This window comes from Schistocerca gregaria, chromosome 9, assembly GCF_023897955.1.
Source record: "Schistocerca gregaria isolate iqSchGreg1 chromosome 9, iqSchGreg1.2, whole genome shotgun sequence".
Lineage (NCBI taxonomy): Eukaryota > Metazoa > Arthropoda > Insecta > Orthoptera > Acrididae > Schistocerca > Schistocerca gregaria.
In genome coordinates, this window is record NC_064928.1 from 165,007,450 (window position 1) to 165,034,453 (window position 27,004).

Sequence of the window (27,004 nt, forward strand, 5' to 3'; positions counted from 1 at the left end):
AGTTGTCCTGCAGTCATCTCCTTCATTGTCTAGTTTCCTAAGCATCGCCTTATTTAATTCAAAAAACTTCCAATACCTTTATTTTGCTTTTATTGATAATCGTTGTAAATTAATTTTTGATACCTGTATTTTATCCTTGCTGTCTCCAGAGTTTTTCTAGAAAAAGGTGTATTCCAGTCAGCATCGTCATACTTTGAGTGTACCCGAAGAAAATGGTGTGGGGTCCAATACTGTTCATCACACTTTCATATACTTCCTCTTTCCTTTCCAGAGTATTGCTTTTCAGGTTTATTTCCTTTGTTGCTATATACTCCTTCCACCTTTCAGTCTTCCTTTCTTTGTGTTGTATGGGCTTGTTATGTGGGCTCTTGATATTCGTACAACTGCTTCTCTTTTCTGCAAAGGTTTCTCTAATTTCCTACATGTATCATCTGGCTTCCCCATTGTTATGCATGTAAGCAGTATGAATAGTAAACCTAAAGACAAAATTGTTTCGTACTATATTTGCACATGTTTGAGTATCAAGTTGCAGGTAACATTATGTTCAGGAAAAACAGTACCTCCGTGTAAAAAAATTACATCAGATTATTTTAATGTTGGATAAAATAGTTAATTTGGAAAAAAAATTAGCAAAATGGGAGTAGTGGACTAGTAAAACAAAAGCAAATTTGGTTTTGAGGAAATGTCAGTATAGAACATATATATGAAAGAAGAAGAAGAATCATTTTTCTTGTTGAAGGAGTGCAATTTTGGGAACTTTAAAATAGATAGCTGTACAATGTCAATTTATCGTGTGTGGAATAAATTTTATTTAAAAAAAAAAAACTGTAGGTTAGGTTCCTTTTTTGTGACAAACTTGCTTACAAAATGGAAATTCCAGGATGGAAACAGCATGGAAAAATTTATGGCATAGTTCCAGGTGTTCAGCCAAGTCGCTGTTTCCATTTTATGCCCAATATGTGAACATCCGACACGTTTTATTCGCACGCTGTGAGTTGTGGTATTATGTGTACACTCTGCTTGGATTCTAGCCACACAACAAACTATTGTCAGTCTCGCATGCCGTTTATAGCTCATTGTGAACTCTACTTCTGACACACACTACGCCTTTTAAGGTTCATCCGTTTATCAGAACTCGCGCTGATAATCCATGAAATATACATTAGCTGTCAATGGTTCCCAGTTCTGGTTGGCATATAAATAAAGTTCTGGAATGCAAACATTGTTTAAATTTAAACTTCTGTTTGTGTTTATTATATTTTCCAGCATCTTTGTTTCAAAAGATTCCTCAACTACACTATCCCAGGAACTTTGAGTTTGAATCGCGATACTGTGAGGGCCTTTCAATAAGCAAAGCAACACTGTTTTTCTCATCCTGTTTAGGTTGAAAAAATTCGGGATTTGATATGGGACATCATGAAATACTACAGCTTCAGCTCCTGTAGTTTCATGAAGTTCCAGTAGGTGGTGGCACTATACGTAGCCTTCAAAATGTCATCTGTAATATCAGTGCATTCCAAGCAGAGTTCTACCATCGAGTTTCTTTTGGCAGGAAACAAGAAGACAGCCGATATTCTTAGGCACTTCCAGAATGTCTACGGAGACTGGCACTGTATGAAAGCACAGTGTCTGCAATCATCACAACTGGGTCACGTAAACATGTCTGATGTTACATGTGCGAGCCGGCCACACACAGCTGTGGCTCATCCAATGTTGGAATGTGCAAACACACTCATCCGAAGCGATCGACAGATCTCACACACACACACACACACACACACACACACACACACACACACACACACACCTCACTGCACAACTGGGGGTCTCTGCTGGTAGTGCAATGATCAACTCTTCAAGTGTATTTTGCTGCTCTCAGGAAATTGAAGGAATGGCTTTAGTGTGTTCAGTACAATGGAATTTCACTTTTTATTATCTATATTCTCTATAACTTCTCATTTGCACTCTGTTATATGTATAATATATTTGTTATCTTGTCATAGTTCTTAAATTTTGGGAAATATCATTTTGTCTATATAGTTAGTTAGTTAGTTAGTTAGTTAGTTAGTTAGTTATATTACTTGTTCCATGGATCATGAACACGATTCTTTCGTAATGATGTGGAACGTGTCAAAGTACACAAGATTCATTTATCCCAAATAATCATTGTTAGTCTTATATACGGTACAATTGTTAATGCTTACTGTATTTCTTTGGCCTATGTCTAAAAATTCATCTGTGGAGTAGAAGGAGTTGTCATTCAGGAATTCCCTTAACTTACTTTTGAATGCCGATTGGTTGTCTGTCAGACTTTTGATATTGTTTGGCAATTGACCAAAAATCTTTGTGGCAGTATAATTCACCCCCTTTTGTGCCAATGTCAAATTCAATGAACGGTAGTGAAGGTCACCCTGTCTCCTAGTATTGTAGCTGTGGACTGTGCTATTAATTCTGAAGTGATCTGGGTTTCTAACAACAAATTTCATTAGGCTGTATATATATTGTGAAGCTACTGGTAATATCCCTAATTCTTTAAATAATTATCTACAAGATGATCTTGGATGAGCCCCAGACATTATTCTGATAACAAGTTTTTGTGCAATAAATACCTTCTTTCTTAGTGATCAATCGCCCCAAAAGATGATTCCGTAAGAAAGCAACGAATGAAAATATGCATGGTAAGCTAACTTACTGATGTGCTTGTCTCCAAAATTTGCAATGACACTAATAGCATAGGTAGCTGAGCTCAATCATTTCAGTAGATTGTCAATGTGTGTCTTCCAGTTTAAATTCTGATCAATACAAACACCCAGAAATTTTGAACAATCTGCTTTAGCTAAAGATTTTCCCCCACACTCTATATTTATTTCCGGTGTTATGCCTTTCCCTGTACTGAACTGTATGTACAGTGTTTTTTCAAAGTTCAATGAAAGTCCATTTGCGGAAAACCACCTAATAACTGTTATTTGCATTTTCCTCAGCTGATTCTTGCTTTTTAGGCTTGATTACAATACTTGTGTCATCTGCAAAGAGCACCAAGTTTGCATCTTCATGAATATAATTAGGCAAGTCATTAACATATATTAAAAACAATGAAGGCCCCAAGACAGAACCCTGTGGTACCCCATTCTTGATACATCCCCAGTCTGAATAATCTGATGCCCTTTGTGTGCTATGTGGGTTTACTGTTTCAACCTTCTGCATTCTACCAGTTAAATATGAAGTGAACCATCTGTGTACTGAACCATTCATTCCATAGTACTTCAGCTTATCTAAGAGGATTTCATGATCCACACAATCAAAAGCCTTAGAGAGATCACAGAAAATCCCAATTGGTGATGTTCTACTATCCAGAGCATTTAAAATTTGATCAGTGAAAGCGTGTATAGCACTATCTGTTGAAACACCTTTCTGTAAACTGAACTGACATTTTGTTAAAACGTTATTCCCACTAATGTGTAAAGTTACTCTTGAGTACATTACTTTTTCAAACACTTTTGAGAAGGATGTCAGAAGTGAAATAGGACGATAATTGTTGACGTCTGTCTTGTCACCTTTTTTATACAAGGGTTTAACTATGGCATATTTCAATCTGTCAGGAAATATTCCCTGATTCAATGAGCTATTACATATGTGGCTAAGAACTTGACTTATCAGGTGTGGACAAGATTTTAGTATTCTATTGGAGATACCATCAGTTCCATGTGAGTTTTTATTCTTAAGTGAATTTATTATTTTCTTAATTTCAGACGGTGAGGTGGGTAGGATTTCAATTTCATTTGTTTGCACCGGGAATGCCTCTTTCATGTAGAGTTCTGCCCTATCTGGTGAGCAGCTGGTGCATATATTTTCCACTACATTTATAAAATGATTATTAAAAATATTTTCAACTTGTGATTTTTCATTTATAAGCTTTTCATTGTGCTTAACAGTAATACTGTTGTCCTGTGACCTTGGTTGCCCTGTTTCCCTTTTAACTATATTCCATATTGTTTTAACTTTGTCATCAGAGGTGCTAATCTCAGACTTGATACACATACTTCTGGATTTTTTTATAACTTTCCTTAATATATTACAATATTTCTTATAATGGTTGAGCTTTTCTTCATCTCGACTTATTCTAGTGTCTTGGTATAATTCCCATTTCCGGCTACAAGAAATTTTAATCCCTTTAGTCAGCCATGGTTTTTTATCAAGTTTATTTGAATTATGATTCACTAATTTCTTAGGAAAACTGTTTTCAAATATACCCACAAGTTTATCATGGAATAAGTTAAATTTAACATTTGCACCAGGTTCCCGATAATCATCCTCCCAGTCTACCCTTTTCAAGCTTTCCTTAAATTGTTGAATTTTTATATGGTTAATTGGGCGTATTATTTTTATTTATTTATTTATTTATTTATTTATTTATTTATTTATTTATTTTTTTTTTTCACATTACTGTATGGAGCAAAGTCATGAATTGAAAGTAGCTGTGCATCGTGATCAGAAAGCCCGTTCTTAATAGGATAGGTGCTTACTTCTTTTAATTTATCTTGGTCTACGAAAATGTTATCTATCAGGGTGCTACTGTCTTGTACAATACGAGTAGGAAAATCAATGACTGATGTCAGATTGTAAGAGCAAAGTAATAGTAATCACAGAAGGGTTAACCGAGGGCTGATCGTAACGCTGCAGTACCTCAACAAAACCCACATTCGTACATCCTGTTGCAGCTCCTATTTTATCCAGGTCACTCTTAATATCATAATTCCTATCCTTAGCCAGGCTGTTTCCTGCCCCACCTATTACTATCACCTCATTATTCTTGTCAAAAGTCCCTACAGAGTGGTCCTATGTCTTCTATCACCTGGCTAAGCCTAGCACTTAGCTTAAACAAACTTGTGACCTGGTAATCTGCTCCTAATTTCTCCTGCACTAGTTGGCCTACACCCCTCCCATGACTGCTACCTAGCAGCAAGACTTTTCTTTTCCTATTACTAGATTTTCCCGACCTAATGCTGTTACCAATTTTAGTAGTTTGCTGCACCCTACTTTCAACTACTCCCGTTTTTGGCTCCTCCCTTCCTACTTCAGGTAACAAGGAGAATTTAATCATAACTGGAACTTCGACAACATCTACATGGCTGGTCCCTTTTCGCGATTTCCTTGTTACCAATTCCCATTTCCCACAGTCTTTTTCCCCCTTTAACTTAGCTAATTCAGTTTTTACCGAATCTAGTTCAGCCTGAAGGGCACACATCTTTTCCTCCTGTTGTACGAATCTGTTTTCTATACTACAGAACCTACAGTTCCATGGGAGATAATTTGAAAATGGGTCCCACCCCAAAACTACTCTCAATAAAATAAAAAGTAAAACTCACATCTTTGGCTGTTTTCCAGTGTACCGGTTAAAACAAGGTGCTGCCCGGCAATAACTCCAGCATGCTGGAAGTTCATTCAGCATGTTCATTGCCACAAAAATGGAAACAAAGTTCTCCTTGAAACTTCGTGGCAGATTAAAACTGTGTGCCGGACCGAGACTCAAACTCCATACCTTTTCCTTTTGTGGGCAAGTGCTCTACCATCTGAGGTACCCAAGCAAGATTCACGCCCCGTTTTCACAGCTTGGAAGATAGGAGACGAGGTACTGGCAGTAGTAAAGCTGTGAGGATGGGGCATGAGTCGTGCTTGGGTAGCTCAGATGGTAGAGCACTTGCCTGCAAAAGGCAAAGGTCCCGAGTCATAGTCTCCATCCGGCACACAGTTTTAATCTGCCAGGTAGTTTCATATCAGCGCACACTCAGCTGCAGAGTGAAAAATCTCATTCTGGAAACTTCGTCTTGTCCATAAAAGTCTGCACACCCGAAATGAGTTCACAAAACTTAATTGGACTGTTCTTCCTCATTCACCCTACAGCTTGGGTCTTGCAGTTTCTAACTCCCATCTGTCTGGTCCAGTGAATGATGCAGTCCATGAGAAGCAGTACATGGATGATGGGAAGGTTACTGACACAGCAAGACATTGGCTGAGATGTTAGTAGTTTGGCACCATGCAGACAAACAGGCCTTCCCAGTAAGTTGGCATAAGGCTGTCACATAGAATGGAGATTATGTTGAAAAATAGGCTTTGTAGCCAAATGATTGAGGAATAATGTGGTGTATTGGAATTCTGAATAAAACCAATCTCGTCTCAGAAAAAGAGTTTCATTACTTATTGAACACCCTCCCGTAGTCTCGTCATATTTTGTGTCTTGATTATATTTGAGACAATGGCAGCTGATTTGCTCAGTTGTTTTATTTGGTTGTTTTGCTGAATTTCCTCATATCTCTCCTCAACTGCTCTTGTAGTCGTGCCACGTTTACATGGAATGCAGTACAAGACCAGCTTTTGGAGACCTAGATCAACTACAGGTACTGACACAACTCTAGCAGCATGTCAAGAAAACTACTTATTGTTAAAATATTGTGCGTAAAATGGAAATGATAGCTTGGCAGAACACAAGGTAGCACACCATTAATGAGGCATTCTGAGAAAACCTGGGAGACATAGCATAGAAAAATTGAAAATATGAAGTTAACCATTTGCAGAGACAGGACTATTTGTAGTTCTTCAGTCTTTCAGCTGGTTTGATGCTACTCTCCACATTTTCTTATCTTGTGCTAATGTTTTCTTCTATACTCAACCTCTTTTATAATCTCTCTTGAATTACTATATGCAGCAGTCAAATGAAAACCAGACAACCGCCATCACTGCTCAAGTTTAGACATTTATCCCAGTGGGAGACGAGATGATTGATTCCTGTCTCATAGAACATGGTTGACCACTGATGGGTGTGGTTATTCTATTGAACAGGAACAGATTGTCATGTATCTCAGCAGGATAAATCTCTTTAACACATGTGGTGATAACTTTCGAGTGACATTCCACAGTTATGTTTTGGCAGGAGTTCGGCTTTCATTTGATTACTCTTCGTATCCCCCCCCCCTTCCCCTCCCCCTCTACAGCTGCTGTAACCTCACAATTAATTGTTATGGATGCTACTATGGATGCCTTCTTCTAAGTCAGTCCTGCACAGACTTCTTTCCTCGCCTATTCATCATAGTATTTCATCTATTTCATCATCTTGCACTTTTCTGTCTCATTGGTAGAGTGTGTTCCGCTGTCGGCATGGAATGATTGCGGAGAGCAGTGGTGGTGGTGGTGGTGGTGGTGGTGGTGGTGGTGGTGGGGGGAGGGGGGGGGGGGGTTGTTGTGGGCAGGCACTGTGGGGGAAATGTCGAGTGCTGGAGGGGAAGTGCCATTCTAAACTGAAGCCTATGCTCACATCTTTTTGTAAATGTTAAGTGGAGCACCTCCAAGCCCGTACTTAAATGGTGACCATTCATGAAGATCTACAGTCAGCTCTGCTTTGGTTAAAATTCCACTGAAAATTGAACAAAGGCAGCAATTTATTTTCACCTGACTTGTTAACCATTTGTAACTTTCAGAGAAGCATCATGAATGGTGTATTTTGAGTAACACCTACATTTCTCTTGAGATTTGTTAAAATTTGCTTCTTTTGCCAAAACACAGTTGAGTTAACACACCTAACTAATATGTTGTGCATACGCAATTGCAATACAATTCTGTATTTGTTACCCAGTGTTGGCTGGAACAGCGTTAACGTGTGTTTACAAGCTATGGAAAGCAAGAAGGAACATTTCCAATATCTTATGCTATTATAAGGGGGAAACACTCTCACAATGCTGATAGAAGATTGTGCTGTATACGGTGAAAATGCAGTAATGACTCAAATGCATCAAAAGTAGTTTAGTTGATTTCGGGCTGGGAATTTAATCCTAACAGCTAAACAAGTCTGGACAGCCGATGGGTACAGGCATGGCATGGCTTAATGACATGATAGTCAACAGTCTATGAGTGACAACACAGATGTTGGCATTGGAGCTCAGTTGTTCGTGCTACTGTAGCCAGGAAATTGAAGAAACTGTGTTACATAAATATTCGTAATGTGTGGGTTCCTTGTGGACTATAGTGAATTTTATTTAGCATGTGTCCATCTGTGACTCCTTATCGAGAGACAACCAGAATGCTCCTTTCCTGAAATGACTGGTAACTGGAGATGAGAAGTGGATCACGTACAGCCATGCCTGGAAGAGTAAATTGTGGTGCAAGACAGGGCAGCCACTACTATTGGTTGCTAAACCAGAGCTGCATTCGAGAAAAATTCTGCTATGCATCTGGTGGGATTTAAATGTGTGCTGCATTACGAACTTTGTCCATATGAGACTATCACTCCTGAGTGATACTGTTCATATTGGATGATCTCAAGGGAACCATTGGTGAGAAACAACCATATTTGGGACACTGTCGTCCTTTACCACAACAACGCCAGACCACATACCTCTATGGTGATCCATCAGAAGCTGTGTTCTTTTGGATTGTTACTCCAACCATTATATTTGCCAGATGTTGCTCCTTCCAACTTTCATCTATACCATTCCCTGTAGAATTTCGTAAATGATAAACTTATCAGCTCCTTGGAGGACTGCAGACTGAACTTTGAAGAGTCAACCTGTAAATCCCCACATTTTCGAATGCTGGCATTTATAAGCTTCCAGGGGAGTGTATTGTTGGCAATAACCGTGTATATGGTAGGAAATAAGAATGTCTGCGAACACACCTCCCTGCAGCACAGATACAACAGATTGGTTGCCGGCCTGTCTGCTTACACACTTCACTCAAAAGGTCATGCACAATATAGGCAGATTGGTTTTTACGAAACAACTGTGCTGCAGGGAGGTGTGTCGAACAAACTTAGGAGACAACTCAAACTACAACTTCCTACGTATCACTCTTGTAGGAGTCAATGAGATTAGATTAGACTAATTGAGTGTTCATGGAGATGTTCAAGCAGTCATTCCTCCCGGTGCTCCAGACGTGTATGGAATGAGAAGAAGCCTTAATAATTGGTGGAATAGAAGTACCCTCTTCCATGCATTACCCAGTGGTTGGAGGAGGGGAGGGGGGCTTATAGGTGTAGCAATTACACAGGTAAATTGAAAGTAAGAGATTGTTAACTGGGACCAGGGAATCGCCACATACGGTTCCTCAATGCTAAAGTTTTATTGAGGTTCAATCGTTGATGTGATAACATGTATAGAGAGCCTGTAGAAATTAAGAGAAACAAAAAAGCTTTAATAGAAGTGAAAAAGGACTGTAATTAGATGAGCAATGGGTCGTACAAGGAAAACCCTGCATAGGTCACTCTGACACAGATGAAGCTTAGACTAACCTTAGCGCGGTGAAAGAAATGAAAAAGTAAAGGAACACCTATTTTCGTGCCAACACTCAATAATTTCCAAGAAAATGATGGTTAAAGTTTCAGTACCAGTTTATCAGTCTGCTCGTACAGTGCAAAAACAAGTAAGTTGGTAGAATAGTGGCTAAGGGCACAGTTTCAGGATTTTGTGCCCCATGTTTAAATCCAATCTTACGTGTGCCCCCTCCCTCCTTCCTTTCTCTCTCTCTCTCTCTCTCTCTCTATCTCTCTCTCTCTCTATCTATCTATCTATCTATCTATCTATCTTTATCTTTCTATCTATCCATCTAGCTTCTGTTGTTGCAGAAGGAAGTGACATCAATATTTCTTAGACACACTGTGAAATACAGTGGAATTATTGACAAAAGAAATAAGTATTTCAAAACTCACTAAAAACAGATTTCATCATCAAAAATCATATATTATTAAACAATGGATTGTTTGTTGATGAAATAGGAATACTGATATTTTTCACTAACCCTCACTCAGCAGCATCTACTGTTATGATTTCAGCAGTACCAGCAGGGTGCAAATTTGCTATAGCTTTGTTTTCAGAGTTATAAACATAAGATGTAGCTACAAAATAAACATAATCAAAGAACAGTTTAATGTAAATGTTGGCATATAATGTTTAATAGTGTCTAAATTGGAACAAAAATTATATTAGACCTATAAATAAAAGAAATGTAACATTACTCCAAAATTGGACAGTAATCTTTACGTATAAGATATTTAAGCAAACTTAAAAACACAGTTAAGCAGAAAATATAACGAAAGGTAATAGTATTTACTAATAAGAAAAACAGAACTATTTTTTATTAGGCTCATATGGAAAGAAAACCATATAATCTATGAACAGAACAGAACTATACCATTCACTTGTTACACATTTTGTCAGATACAATGATTTTATTCAGAATCTGGTATTTGGTGCCACCCTCACAATTTTTACTTACAGTAGTGGTGTTCAAGTGATCTGCATACCCGAAACAATAACAGGTACTACATTTTATAGGTGTAAATTTGTTCTTAGCACATCTTCCTCTCTTCCTTGCTGATGAATTTTCTTGTACTTCTTCATCATGTGGCCTAACCACCTCAAAATGCCTTCACACCTAGTGACAGAAACACAATAGTTGATGTAACAATTAGTAAGATTTCATCACCTGAAAGCCAAATTTTTGTGAATGTTTTTGTACTGACTGGTTCATTTTTATGATTGGTTTTGCAGATTATGCTATGTTGAGTAGTGCCAGTGTCCATTTCCTTGCACTTCGAAATGCTGCTCGTGAGTCAGGAAATGCTTTATGTGCCACATAATTGGTATAATGTGTCTGCCTTCATCAAATTACAATCTAAAATTATGATAGGCTTTCTGAAAGCCAAAAATGTTAGAAGCAACTGCACAATCCTTGTATGGTAGAAACTGCGTAGCCACTCATCTTCTTATGCAGTGTACCAAAAGTAAAAATGCCTTTCTGTTGGAGACAGAAAGCTAATGAGTAATCAGTGCACCAATTATCAGTAGTCATATTTCTGTTTGACCTTGAAATTGGCTTTGTCTGTCTGTATATCATCAGGGGGCTTATTTGATTGGCAGAAAGGTACATTTGGTTGTTTCCCACAACAAACTTCTAAATTGGAAATAAAGTTTTAGCATCACATAGAGCATAAAAATTCATGTCACACTTGGTAGGTTTATTTGGAATGCAAGACAGGGAAAGGGCTAAGCTGTAGGGAAATTCAAGATAATATGCCATATCAACCAAGAAGGAACAATAAGACTTGGAAGACTTTAGAACAAAGTGCATGAATTAAAAAGGGTGTAAGGCAGCGATGTAGTCTTCTGCCCCTGATGTTCAATCAGTACACCAAAGAAACAATATTGAAAATAAAAGAAAGGTTCAAGAGTACGATTAAAATCCAAGGTGAATGAATGTCCATGTTGAGATTCCCCAGTGACATTGTTCTCCTCAGTGAATGTGAAGGTCGGCTGATGTATCCGAGTGGTTCTAAGTGTTTCAGTCCGGAATGTCACTGCTGCTACGGTTGTAGGTTCGAATCCTGCCTCGGGCATGGATGTGTGTGATGTCCTTAGATTAGTTAGGTTTAAGTAGTTCTAAGTCTAGGGGACTGATGACCTCAGATGTTCAGTCCCACAGTGCTTGGAGCCATTTTTTGAATGTGAAGAATTACAGAATCTGTTGAATGGAATGAACAGGCTAATGAGTACAGAATATTGATTGAGAGTAATCAAAGAAAGATAGGAAGTAATGAGAACAGTGAGAAACTTGATATCATAATTGGTGAGCACAAATTAGGTGAAGTTAAGGAATTTTGCTACCTAGGCAGCAAAATAACACACGACAAATGGAGCAAGGAGTAGATAAAAAGCAGACTATGACTGGTAGAAAGGGCATTCCAGGCCATGAGAAGTCTACCAGTATCAAGGATAGGTTTTAATTTCAGGTAGAAATTTCTGAGAATGTATGTTTGGGACATGGCATTCTATGATAGTGAGAAATTGATTGTGGGAAAATCAGAACCGAAGAGAATAGATGTGTTTGAGATGTGGTGCTACAGAAGAATGTTGAAAATTAGGTAGACTGGTAAGGTTAGGAATGAGGTGGTTCTCTACAAAATCAGCAAGGAAAGGAATATACAGAAAACACTGACAGAAGAAGAAACAGGATGATAGGGCATCTGTTAAGACATCAGAGAATAACTTCCACGGTTCTAGAAGAAGCTGTAGACGGCAAAAATTGTAGGTGAAGACAGAGATGGGGATACATCCTGCAAGTAATGGAGGACGTAGCTTACCAGTGCTACTCTAAGATCAAAAGGTTGGCACAGGAGAGGAACTTGTGGCGGGCCACGTGAAACCAATCAGAAGACTGGTGACTTAGAAAAGATTGGTAAATATCTGCTAGAGTTGTAGTAGCTCTGACAGTTATGTGTAAGCAGAGCAATGATTTTTTTGTAATGGTGCTAGCTTCTGAGTAGTTCTTTATCATTAAACTTTATGGATGTCAAAAATTGTAAAAATATTCTATAGCTCATACATTCCCTTTCCTTTCTTCATTCCTGTCATACAGAGTAAACCCATTACTGCTTTGATTTCCTCTTTTGTTACTTCTCATAAGTCCCTATCTTTTGAATAATTAGTGTCTGTTTTTGTCACATGTAAGTTAGCAGATGTGATTACTTCACCACTCATATTAGAATCTATTACAAATGAGAGAGTTTGAGTCTCTGACCTTGCACCCGCTTGCTTTCTCTCCTGGGCTGGGGAAGATTTTCCTGCTTTCTTTTTCAGTGTTTGGGATTACTGCTTGTCTGGAATTTTACTCCACAGAGTAGCAAATAAATATTGGCATGGTCTTCTAATCAGATTCATTGCCACTGAAAAAACTGTTCATAATCCAAATTATGAATTATTATCGTGAATTACAATTTCCTCTTGGTCATCTGATAAGGAGTCCAGACAAAATTGATGAAGACCTTCATTAGTTGTCAAAATATTTTGTATTTCCTCATCTGGTGGACCCATACAGTGTCTTATGGTATCTGATGAGGAAATTGTACAGTAGGGTAATATTCATTTTTGCATTGTGTAAGAAATTTGTGAAGAGTTAAACATATCTTTACGAATTGAAGTTAATTTTTGGAGCATCCTAATATCAATTTAAATCTACTTTCATGACAGGCAGTGCAGTGCAAATCTTCACCAGTTGTGCATTTTCTAATTCAACTTTATTTAGGCAGACGCACAAGAAAATCAGAAACTTCACTAGCTTCATTGTTAAAGCTTTAGGAGGGGGGGGGGGGGGGGGGGGATGGGGGGAAGCTGGTAGTATATTTGCACCAGCACTGCTGCTCAAGTGTTAAAAGTAATTCCATTAAATTGTACACCATTGCTTCAGCCCTGCGACTTTCATTGATAGGTGAAGAATTACATTCGCTCATTACTGAAGTGCCTATGCCCATGGCACGGCAAAGGGAAGTCACAAATAGAAGTCACAAATAGAAGCAATGCAACTAAAATACATGTTTTGACCATTGTCAGCTGTAGGCTCCAGCTTTCTAGAAAATGCTTTGAAACACGTGACTATTTGCTTCAAAATAATTGACAGATCGCAACGCATTCAGAAACATTAATGAGGTTGCTTTTCATAATCAAAGATGTGACTGCAGAATATGTGCATTTGCACAATACTCGTGTGTCTCCAAATTTTTATACTTTGGATGTTTCTGTGATATCGCCATGAGGAATGCACTGGGTCTATTGAAGTATAAAAGTAAAAATTGAAAGGTACATGTTCTTCGTTTTCAGTAACTGTTAATGATATAAGATTGTATAAGGTTTCTGATGATACAACTTATTTTTAAGAATATCATTAATGCTGATTACCTTAATCATCATTGTCAAGGCCAGCCACTGTTGTAAACATTTTTATTTCTTAGAAGGAATGCACAGCCCAGTTCCAGGGCCTGTGTCCAATCTTCAGGTGCATATAAAATGTGAACCCATAAAAGTTCAACAACAGAGGTCAAATTAGTTTTAAGTGGCACATTCTTGGTAGATGGCATAAAACAGGAGTCCCTCTCAATACATAGGCCTGGCTGAAAGCCTCTCACAGAGCATGACAAAGGTCTGGGCATAATGGCATGCTAAACATGGATCAGTATAAACTTAGATAGGCAGTCTTTTGAACAAAGTGCTGCATACATGCCCATCAGGCCCATGCCAAGCACACAGCAAAGTTCAAATATTAGCGGGAGAAGTTGTGTGGTCAGAAGTGAAAGACGACTGTGTCGAGATGCACATGAGCGCGTGTGCAGACATTGGCCGCCAATGCTGCTGCTATTACCTGTCCACACATCATCCCTAATACACGCTTCAGAATATCTCGGTTATTTGTGTTTTTCAATTATTTGTACATCTTCTCCCCCACATTACCCCAAATAATTGGAGTGTCCTGTATTCTCAAGTTAACTAGTTTCAGGAAAATCAAAGTATTATGTTACTACAAAGTCTGAATGCGTGGTGTCAATATACCTAACTCGACCGATTAGCTCAGTCAAAGCTACCTGTATCATACTGTAGTAAAGTTTTCAGGTGTTAATAATTTTTAGTTAACGCTGGCTTCAGCAAAATTAATTACACCAATAAAAGCAGGACATTGAACAGAAAAGCCTGAATAATGAATTTTAGTGAAGCAAAATTGAAAGTACTTATTACTTATTGTAGATACTTGACTAAAAAGTTAAAAATGGGTCCATTATTAGTGGAGGTGCAATAAGAACAAATAGAAGATTCCACATATTGCTCTCTTTCAATTGCGCTCTCATTTCCTTTTGCAGGTACCTCAGGAACACGATGCCATGGCTCATTGGCTGTATGATCGTTTTGCAGAGAAGGAGAAACTGCTGGAAGCTTTCTACAGAACAGGAGAATTTCCTAGCCAAGAGTTCTGCTCCCATCCGAAGCCACCACAGGAAGTTCAGCAAGATGGTTTCAGATTTTTTGTGCTGCATGTGTTGTTCATTACGTCCACAATTCTGCATTTGCGGTTGTTATCGTATGCAGCATCTTTTGTGTGGTAGTGAATGCTGGCCTTACTTTAGTCATTTTTCTAACAGTCTCGCCGAGTCTCGCAATTTCTGTAAAACGGAGAAGAAAAGGAAAGGACCGATTACGAGGTGTAACTGTCGGTTTACACCTCATTTGATACTAACATTTTTGACATTTAGGGATACTGAGTTGTCCTTATTGGCGAGACTCTCATATTGGGTGCAGCGACTGTGATGGTAAATTACTTTTTTGTTTGTTTTTATCACTTGTAAAGTCCTGCAGTACTGTTGTGTAGAGGCACACAGCTGGTATATTGTTGCAACCCACCACACATCACCCACACATTGTGTAGATGTTGCTTTGAATTTTAACACCGATAATTAATCAGATTGTTTGTATCATTTTGGGTGGAGTAATTGTTGAGACTGGAACTTGGCAGCAGCCGTCTATTAAATTACATCAATCATGCAGAAGCACAGAAAGTGTTGTCACGAACTGTAAATACATGGAATGTGATGGAATATCTACACTTAAGTTAATTATACTTTGTGAATAAACATTCGGTGTTTCTTTTGATGTGCATGTGATTTGTTACTGGCTGGCAAGGTTGTGGTGGGATCATATGTGATTTAAGTAGAATCTTTATCACGGTAGGAAAAGACCAGTTAGGAGAAAAACTGAGAAAATTTCTGTGATGCAGATTGTATATACGAACTTGTAGGAAAGAGTCTGTCAGCTTGCTGTAGAATTAATTTATGATTATATTAAAAGCAGGAAAAATATTTGTGCTTTAGACATGGAGTATGTTTTGTTTTGGAGACAGAACAGTGCTGTATGGGAGAACATTTGTGTTTCTTCCTGTGCTGTAACATAAAATGGAATACATTTTGTAAGGAAACATGTTTGTTGCGTTCATGGGAATAGTGACAAATGATATGTGCAATAACCTGATCTTAACTATGCTGATTTGCTCATTAACTTAGATCCACAATTTTACACTTCTGTAAATTATTTCCACAGCTCTCATATAGTATAGTGTGGGACATCACAATGGACATTAAGATGGGTTTTCATGTTTTTGTAGGTGAAATTTTAATGGTGTTGTGCAACATTTTGTTGTATCATTGAGAAAGTGATACAGAATATTCTGTAGTAGAAAAAATCAATCTATCTTATATTCGTAGCCCTTTTTTCCTAACATTATTGTTACCACGTTCCTGTTAGCATCATATTGTAGGTAATGTTCAGAAGTTGCTGCGTATCTGTTAAAATCTCATTGTTGATTGGTATGAATACTTACTCCTTTTAAGTTTTCATCTTTATAAATAATACTTTCTTCTTCTCTAATATCAATAGTGTTAACCACAAAGCTATTTTACATTTGGGAACTGTAGATGAACAATAGCAAAGATTGGTGATGGTTTGTGCTAATGCTATGAAAACATGGTCATTTGCACAAAAGTCTTGTTAAGTTTTAGACCTCAGTCTGTAGTAATCAGAAATACTACAGCTGCAAATTGAACTTTCCTTATTGTTTATACATTGGTATTGTAATGAGTTCAGAAGCATACATCACATAGCCTTAGGTATCTCAACCCCCCCCCCCCCCTCCCCCCTAACCCTTCCTCCCGCCGGTCATGTATGTACGAGTGTGGCAGTACAACAATGTCTCCTCCCTCTACCCAACTGAATTATTATGTAATGAATTTTGTTGCAGCGATGCTCTGCCCAAATTGTAGTCCAGTAGCAGATAGATTCATAGTGTTAATAACAATGTGTTAAATTGGAAGATGAATGGTAAATGAGACTGCTGAGTGAAACCAGTATCTGTACAAGAAACATGTCTGCTAAACTTTACGCGAAGTGTTCCTTATACCCACTTCAGTGTTGGGACGGAAACGTTTATTATTATTGTTATTATTTATTTATTATCTTACTGCTTCTGTGGTTGAAAATAGTATTGCCGTCCTAAAGTGTTTTACACTATTAGTAGACAAACTGATAAGGATTCAAGCTAAATGTGAAAAAGACAATTTTATGAAATTGTTTTGTTCACCCTATTTGGAAGTTAGATATAATATTGTTGAGAAAGTAAGTGGTACTAGCTGTTTGGTATGGAAAATGACTCTAAATAACTTTCACATTTATAATATGCTTTATTTGCAGGAATTATTTATAAATATTAATTCCTAGTAATATTGTGCGTTATATCACTTATTACATTTCTTGCGATGTGTAATTTTCATGTTGCCTAGTCAGAGACAAAAAATTCTGAGGTTGATGAATACAATAGTGATATCGCTGGAAGTGAAACTTGTGAGAATGAGATGCAGCCAGAGTGGACTAGATGTTATCAGAGCCAGAAAACTATATACCTAATTTTATTACAAAATACTTTTTTCTTGCTGAAGTACTATAATCTACAGGGGGAAAAGAGAATAGACTCGTGACTTCAATGCGTAAATGATTTAGTGTTGTTGAAAGTAGTTTTGTTGATTGTCAGACTAATTTTAAAATATTTTTTGTGGGAGATTGACAATTTTAATTGAATTTTAATGCAAGCAATGGGCATAAAATGCTTGTTCTGATCCAATGTGCTCCTTGCAGCATATGTTGCAGTATGATGAACAGTCCAGTCAATGGCAGTGTTGAATAAAAAAATTTTAATATGGTTTTGTACATTTGCTACTTTGAGTTGAGATCCATAGGGTGCCAATATTGTTTCCCTCCGTGAGAAGTTGTTTATAAATACTGACTGTCACAGTGATGATTGCAGATAGGTTCAAAATTGTGTACTCTGTACTCTGGTGCCTTAATGTAAGTTTGGAATATCTTGTACTGCAACTATGCCCATCTTGCATGAGAAGTTGCTGCACTTACAATTTGTGACACAGATGACAGTTGATCTTATGACATAGCAGTCGAGTGCCTTATATGGAATATAATTTCTTAGTACTGGCTACAGTTCCATGTTAAAGTGATGTTTGGTGGTGTAGTTTCGGCTTGCTTTTGAAATAATTGCATAATTAGTTGGAGGGGGAAAATTGCATTCTTCGGGCATCTGTGTTTCACTTGGTATTTGTATAGGAATAGACTAGAAATTTGCTATTATATTACACAAATTGTGTGTGAGGTCGTCCAGCAAATTTGAATGTCATGAGTCTTGGGATATGTATTTGGCAGTGGGGCAAATATACTATGAGGTATGATGGTTTGAAGCATTTTTAACATTTCTCATGTGCATGATGGGCATAGTTAAACATTTTAATTTGTACATTCCATATAAAATTAGAAGCATTTTTACAACTTTTTTCTTATTCTGAAATTCAGCAATGAGATAACAGAAATTAAAAAAAAAAATGTTGGCATGGGATATAAAATTAATCTGCAAACACTTGATTTAGATCAGTGTTCATTTCTGCAATGCTAGTCATTCAAGTGATTACTTTCTGTGTTTATTTACCTGTGTGGAAAGAAATTACTGCAGAATGTTGACTGACCAGGATATAGATTGTGTTTAATAATTGGACTTAATGTAGTTTTGTAATTTTTGGAGACCATGTACAAATTACATTTTCCCCCATTCTTGCTTGTGATACACTATTATTTGTACATATCGATGTAGAACTTGCGTTTGTAGTGAAAGTCTTATGGGAATATGGTAACTTTTTGTGATGTGCTTGTTGTATATTGGGTAATAAGTTATTTTATGACTGTAATGATATTTATTGTGGAAAAAAAGGAAGGCAAATACTGTAATTTTAACTGTGTAAATAGACATAATGTCCCTGGTGCTATAAATCTGGTGCAGATACGGTTCTGATATCACTGTAAAGTTCATTCTGTCAGCTTGACACCTTCTAACAGAATGTAGACTTGGGCAGTAAGTGCAACAGTAAAGAGAGCTGTTGAAGCATTGCCACTGGATTTCAAATAACTGTGTGGTCTGGGACAGTGAAAAGGACACATGTAATGCCACTTACAAAATCATGTGGTAGCTGGGAGAAGAAAACAAAAGGATGCAGAAGCATGTCAGAGCTTCCTGTTAAAAAGTTCTGTATCTTGCCAGTAGCATATACATGCTATGCAATGTTATTAGTTGTGTGGAAATTATAAAGGAAAGTGAGTTCTATTTTCTTGTGCAGTTGGAAGTGTCTGCATCAGACATTTTAAGTATAGAAATAAACAGTCGTTAATGGTTATTAGAAGCAAACTTCTAGAACTGATTTTGAAATTGGCTTGTGACGTAAAAGTTTCGAAAATTGTGCTCACAAGAGTGAAGACTCTTCACAGTTAGAGAAAAATAAACTTTCTTAGACTAAATGATTTTAGATTAATTAAATGTCTTAAACAAGATTTACAATTGCGCCACATTCCACAATTTAATTCACGAATTTCACAACAATTTATGGTTGGGAAAATACGTGTGGCACTTAGAATAGCTCACCCAAAATAACTGAATATTATGTATTTTCCATCTTGCCATTATTCGAGAATCACATTGAACTGTGTGAGCTCCTGCCACATTTAGAAACTAGCCATTTTAAGTAGTTCAGCTATTGTTTCCCCTCTTGTGAGTTTTTGCAAAAGTATGTTTTTTGTGTGTTTAAAGTAGTGGCTTTCTGAATAAAATTGACATAGCTTGTTGAAAATAATGGGACTGTGTAAATTTTTGACTTAAAATCTGTTGCTGCATATGAAAATATTGTTTTTAAGTTCTGGAGGAAAAAACAATAAAACTGTGGTAAATTTTTTTATGCGTGATATTCTTTGGCAGTAGTATGCTAACTACATGACTAACTATTGTTGCACGAGCCATCATCATCATCATCATCCATAACTGCTTCACTATGTAATGCCAGATCTACAAACAAATTAGGAGTACTGTTCTGGGAACCAATCGGACTTCATTGTATGCCATGTTATTCATGAGGCACATGGAAGAGGATCCTTCAACACCCACAAGCTGGATCCAGTGGTGTGGACTGTCATTGAAAAAACTGACTCCTGCAATAACTAAACTCCTTTTCCAAACCCCAACATACCTGATCCTGTCTAAATCTAAAGCCGCCTCAACTACAATTGGCAACCAGCTCATTGAAGTTCACATCCAAACCTCAGTACAAGTGGAACTAAACAGGTGATGACCTTCGTCCTTTCTGCATTTTTTCTTTTACATAAGGGAACGGAAAGTAAGTTACACAATAAGCCAGGTGAATATGGGTGATGAGGTAAAGCGTCAGTGTGGTTTTTTCCCCCAAATAATCAATTGTATGACAGCTGCATTTGAGTGGGAAAAAAAGGGCCCTAGAAATAACATAATGGATTTTGTGGAATTCTTATAGCCAGACAAAGAGTGGGAAATGGGCAAATGAGGTACCAAATTGACCTGTATGTCATCTTGTTTCGTAACAGAAGATTTAATTACTTTGCAGTAATCGTGTTAATTTAGAAAACGTAATTGGTGATCTGAGGGTGTATGGAAATATTTCTCTAACAGCTGCGGTGTGGTAGCTAAATAAAATGTCTAAATATATCAAATCAAAGCATAAATTGAAACTTCTCTGCTTTCTCTAGATCTATATACTCCTAAGAATAATGGACCACCGGATCAATATTTAAATAATTGTATTTCATGCTTTCTGAACAAAACTTGAAACTAAAAAAATAATTTTGATAAAAAGGTCATGCTTTTATGAAATGATTTTGCTACAAGTGTGAAATAAAATAAGTTAGAGAAACTTTTGTTTTGCCTTTGAATGATAACTGAAATCATGTACATAAAATGTGATGACTGAGAATTTGAAGGTCAGTGTTGCACTTACAATCTTAGAGGGTAGTACAGGATATTTTGTCTGGTAGGATTTCACTCAGTGGTCTTCTTACGTCACTCAGCAGCTTTACATGATTTCAAACATCATTCACAGGTGTGTCAAATGTTTCTCTAATCTTTTATTTCTTACATTCCGACAAATCTCTTCACAAAACATTTAACCTCCTTTTCCCAATTTTTGTAAATTCCTTATTTAACATATGACATTTGGCAAACTAATTGTTTTATACCATTCAGCAATTATCCTTACAACTCAGTGATAACCGCATGGTGTAGCCTCAAGTGGTATGGCTCCACTGGGCATGGAAATAATGTCTCACCCAGTGAATGCACGACATAAGAATAGATTATACATGACGAGATGAAGTATGAGGTTGGTGCATGAGTTTGCAGGTTTTTTTTTTTTTTTTTTTTTTTTTTTTCCCCCCCCTTGCATGTTAGTATCCAGTTACTATGAGTTTATTTATCAATTACCTTTTTTTATTTGTAATTCACTGCTATTTGAGCTTAGATATTGCCATTTGGAGATGAGAATGGAGCTGTGGACACTTGGAAAAGGTGTGCCAAGTGGAGTAGTCGGACCATTTCCAACATATTCTTCAGTTTTAAGTTCAACCGAGGAGCGACAGCAGCAGAGATAGCCAGAAACATTTGCGCCATGCATTGTGGATAATGCCGTGGGACGGAGCACGGCAAGGAAGTGATTTCTTAAATTTAAGCAGTATTATTTTGACATTATTAGTCACTTTCCACACTCAGGAAGACTTTCGGGGTTTGATGAAGATTGTTTAAATGCCTTAATCCACAAAGATCAATGTCAGTATACTCGAGAACTGGCATCTGGGATGAGCTGTGATCATTACACCATCGTGCGATATTTGCATACAATGCGGAAGGTTCAAAAAATCAGTGTATGAACACTGCATGCTCTAAGCCAGAACCACAAAAATCAACAGGTCGCCACATGTGCATCTCTACTTCCTCGTCATCAATTGGCTGATAAACAACAACTATCATTCCTATCCTATAGCATTACTGCTGATGAGAAATGGTCCCTTTATGCCAATATAAGGAAAAGAAAGAAATGGTTGAGCCCAAACAAAGCAGCAATTCCCCATACAAACATCTACGCGCTTCGACAAAAAATAATGATATACATTTTGATGAACAGTGACAATGTGGTGTACTATGAATTGGTTCCCCAAGGTGTAACCATAACTGCTGACATTTATTATCGACAACTGAAACGTCTTGCAGACACAGTCCAAGAACAATGACCAGGAAAACCACATGAAGTGACGTTACTCCATGATAATGCCTGCCTGCATTCTGCTAGACCAACAAAAAATACTATACAAAAGGTGGGTTGGGAAGTCATTCTGCACCACACTCTCCAGGTGCCATTCATTGAACCATCTGGTCACAACTCGCTAAGAGACTAACTTGCCATTTCTGGTCACCTACCATGACTGACGTCATCTGGCACTGGTTTCAGGCAGCACTGAATGATGTAGCTCTGTCTGTCACCCAATCTGAGTTCAACTTGACGAACAACTGAATTAGAGCCACTGATGCTGCTAGAGGTGGCAGCCCCATTTACTAAATTTCCTCTACACCCTCAAATCACCTTATATATTCTTGTATTCTTCGTATTCGTACATTTGTTCACCACGTTCCATACAGTTCACCAAGAAGAAGAACCTTGAGGTGTGTGGAATGAATCACGGTATACCTTATTGTATTGAATACTCACAAACAGAAAAATTTATCTAATACCCTTGTTTCTGTCATAGTTTTAATGACCGGGGACTAAATTTAAAATACAGGTAGCAGAACAGTCTAAACAACAATGTACATATTTGCCACACTAAATAGATTGTGTTCATCAACTGGCAAAGCATAATAGAAACTGTGCAGACAACAATCCATATTATGTGAGTATAAAAATGTGTAGCAATCTTCCAAAGCACTTGAAAAGTTTAAGAGGAAGGGGCTTTGAAGGAGTTTCTTTGTAATAAAAGTTTCTAAAAAATTCCTTTCAGAGTATAGGACTTCCTTCATTTGTACCATTTTTTTTCTCTTGTTTTTAATTACCAGGAATTTAGTTAAATTGTATTTTGTAATTATTTCCACATATTATGACACTGTCCAGTCACATTAATATGACCGCCTGCCTGTCAAAAGACAGAAAAACCAGCATTTTCAGTGTGAGATGTGCACATTGAGTGTCAGTGAGGTTCGGTAATGTACTGACAGGGATGCAGAGCCATGTTGACTCCAGTGCCTTGGCCAGCTGCGATAGATTTCTCCATTGAGTATCCATGGTGCCAACAGATTCTCGATTGGGTTTAAATCTGGGGAGTTTGGTGGCCCAGGTATACTATAAACTGATCCTGGTATGCTTTGAACCACGCACATCCACTGCTAGCTGTGTGACATGTATTGTCTTTCTGGAAGATGTCATTGTGCTGAGGAAACAAAAACTGCATGTAGAGGTGGACACAGTCCCCAAGGATAGAGGCATACTTGTGTTTATCCAGCGTGTCTTCCAAAATGACAAGATCACCTAGGTAATACTATGAAAACATTCTCCAGTCCATAACACTCCCTCATTGTCGCAGAGTGCTTTTACATGTTTCACGCAATTCGTGCCAATGGCCATATGTCTTATGGAGGATAATGTTTAAAATGTGGTTCGTATGAAAAGACCAGCTGTTGCTACTCAGTGAATGTCTAGTTACAGTAGTGGTGTGCAAGTTGCAGACTTCATTGCCAATGAACAATAGTTGGTATGGGTGCACGTACCATGTGCCTGCTGTGGAGGCCCATATGCAGCAACATCCACTGAACAGCCATTAAGGCGACACTGTTGGTAGCTCATTGGTTCATCTGGGTAATCAGTTTCTCAACAGCTGCATGTCTGGTCATGCATACACATGTCCACAGCTGTGTTTGCTCCTGCTATCTATGGCCTGTGGTGCACGACAGTTGCCTCAGTGCCAGTTTTGGATAGTGGCATTGCATGATATACTGTAGCCATAGCAGCACTCGAACAGTACAAATGTAACCATTTTGGAAATGCTTCCACCTTTGGCCTGAAAGCCAGTGATCAAGCCCTTTTGGACTTACGGAAATGCCTCCATTTCCACATTACAGAAACGTCTGCACTATTTTCTGTATCCTCAGACATGCATACCCTCCACTGCTGGAGTAGCCACCTGTCATACGTGAGTGGTTATTGCACACTGATGTCGAACATAGGCAGCGGTCACATTAATATGACTGGACAATTTATGGCATAAGTCCGAACCAAAATACATCTTTGTCCTTTGAGAATAAACAGATAGTGGACGTAGATGGGTAATGCTCATTTCATAACATTTCCCACAAGCGTGACGTCGTGTTTACGTCATGTGCAACATCGACGGTCGCATGACTGGCTATCGACTTTGTGACAAGGAAGAATATAATTGCTGTTGCTTCTCGAATCACTCACAATAATTTAAGCTGTCCTCTTAGGTTCCTGCCTAACCACAGACCCAGAAGTCATAACATATCACAAATAAAGAGCCAAGTATTTGTGTGAAGACAGAATACAAATTTTATTGATGCTCATTTTAGTAGCAGCACTTTAAGCTGCCCTCTTAGGTTCCTGTCTAACCACAAACTTGGAAATTGCTAGATATTTATTTTGTCCTTCTTCTCAAATCAGACGGAATGTAAATAATGTTGAATATTGCAGAACATACTTGTGTTAAATATTTGGTATGAGCACATGAAGTCTTGTGAGAGGCACATATCAAACGCTAAAAAAATTGATAACTGATCATACTGCCATTGATATTGCTCGTGATTTCAAAATTATATCACAATTGCAGAAAGTGGTGTGAAGACAGCATTATCCTCATAATATTTGTGATATCAACATCTTTATTTATATTTCTCACATGACAGAGTTTTGGGGGGAGATGAAGAGACTTTTGTAGGATAGACTAGCACAGAGAGTTGCGTAAAACCAGTCTTTGGACTGAAGGCCATAGCAACAACAACAGCCAAAGCATGAACACTGAATTTTTTTTGAATGTTCAATTACTGTTTGTTGAGTTATCCTTTTGGCATCCATACTAAGCCATAATTATTACATTATGTTGTGCTTTTTTGTCATAAAAGCAATAAGTACTTTAAGCATTGGCATTTCTGTTAGTTTTAGAGAAGTACAATACTAGAAATATTAGTCTGTAATTGTTAGGATAATTATTATTTATGTTTTAGTGCACAGGTTCTTTTTTAGTGTCAGTCAGTCTCGAAATACACGTTTCTGAAATGAAATGAACAGTTGCTGATATCCAATAGTGATCTAATTATCCCTACTGCCATTTGCTTGATTGGGTAGTTTGCCGTCTCATCATTACCAACACAGTTTGCTGTTTCTAGCTTTTTAATGTTAGAAATAGCAGAATCTTATCTGAATTGACAATAGCAAGCTACAGTTATTTGCTCCTTTTATCTCATACAAATATAGACATTAACAGTTTTGATCTTCACAAGCTTACATTCAGATTCCAGTATAGGTCCTAAATAGTTTCTTATACCATCCTATCATTATTGTTGGCAGTGAGATGTGAGTTCAAATTATGCTAACTTGTTTCAGTACAGCAATTTCCTACCTCTTATAGTCGAAACCCTGTGGGTGCCATACAACAAATTATGTTTGTGATATGAAAAACAATCTGATAACACTTTAATAACTACATTAATTCTTACGGATGCTAGTTATACAGAAAATTCTGTAACACATCAAAAACAGAGTCTTCAAACATTATGTGTAGTTTCATAAGGGAATTGAATCCACCCATTGTATGTACTTTCCTCAAGGGTTTTTCTATCAGCAATAAGCAATGATTCATATTTGGGTGAAGTAAACACAGACCTCATGCAAAGAAAGTCAAACAGGGTACTGTCTTAGGGACCCCTCTGCTCCTTATTTATATAAACGACAAACAGTCCTCAGAAACTGCGACTAAAATCATATTCTTTGCAGATGCCACTAATGCAATAGTGAGCTGTGTCAAGGATAAAGTGCTAAGTTCATACATTGGTTGTTCAGTGCCAACAGGCTAACTCTTAATGTGGAGAAGAAAAATGACATTAACAAATTTGGAAAAACAAATCGAAACCAAGATCTCCATTTGGTACTGGGTGGAAATGAGATAGAGTTCAATGTATAAAACTTTTAGAAATGTCTGTTGATCTACACTTAAAAAATGAAAGACCATGCAAAAAACTCCTAGATACTATATTCATCTTTTTTTGTTCTCAGAATCTTTTCAGAAATATGTGTGATTACTAGAGACTGGGATATCACCCGTCTGCCTTGTTCAATGACATCATCACCATGCCAAAAACCCATATTCCATGCGTATCCAACATTGTGACTTAAACATCAACCACAAAACTCACAAAAATACAAATACCATGTGAACCAATACACTTGACTGAACTCAATGAAATTAGTGGAACAACTGTGGGAAAATAAGAGGGCTCTGGGGATGGCAAGCTACAAATTCTATAATTAAAAACACCACCTCCACCCAGGATGCAAATCTGAAAAAAAACCACTTGAAACTACCAAAAAATAAAACTTGACAAAACCACACAAATCACCCCATACGATCTTGGTACCCCAATCTCCAGTTAACTTCTATAGCTCAACTCTAGACCAGGATGCCAATAAACCCTCTCCACAACTACAAAAGCCAGACTCCTAATTTCCAGTTCGCCCATATAACTCAACCCTAGACCTGGAACCAGTACGCCAATGAGCCCCTCCTTCCCAACACCAAAACAGAAAACGACACACACAAAATTACAAAAGCCAGCATCCAAATCTCCAGTTCACTTGTATAGCTCAACCCTAGAGCAAAAGAGCACTTACGTTGTTGGTGACTTTTCTGTTGCTTTTTGCAGTTGGTAACAGTGTGAGCGGTGAATTGTGGGAAATGAGTATGATGAATCATCAGTTGGATAGGATGAGAAAATAAAAAATGTCATAAGTGGATCAATGTTTTTTAATTAACTCTTGGCAGAAGGTAGGTGAATCAATTCTTTTTTTATTTATTTTTTAATTAAAATGTGAGAACATGAATATGAATAGGTGGATCATTTGTTTTAATTAAATCTTGGATGAAGGTAAGTGGATCACCGTTTATTAGCAACAGTCACATGGGTGATATATTAATAAACATTGATCCACACACCTTCTCCCATGATTTAATTAAAAAGAGGACAATTT

At 37.5% G+C, this 27,004-nt stretch overlaps 1 protein-coding gene across 2 annotated transcripts in view; it reads left to right on the plus strand.

Annotated features, from left to right (window-relative positions):
- LOC126292254 (acyl-CoA:lysophosphatidylglycerol acyltransferase 1-like) overlaps nucleotides 1–19,632 on the plus strand; it is a 65,139-nt gene extending 45,507 nt beyond the window's left edge. For both annotated transcript variants that reach the window (XM_049986151.1, XM_049986152.1), the window contains exon 8: nucleotides 14,669–19,632. In XM_049986151.1, the coding sequence (XP_049842108.1) occupies nucleotides 14,669–14,911 (243 nt within the window). In that variant the 3' untranslated portion in view covers nucleotides 14,912–19,632. The remainder of the gene's footprint in view (nucleotides 1–14,668) is intronic.
- The last annotated feature ends 7,372 nt before the right edge of the window (nucleotides 19,633–27,004 follow it).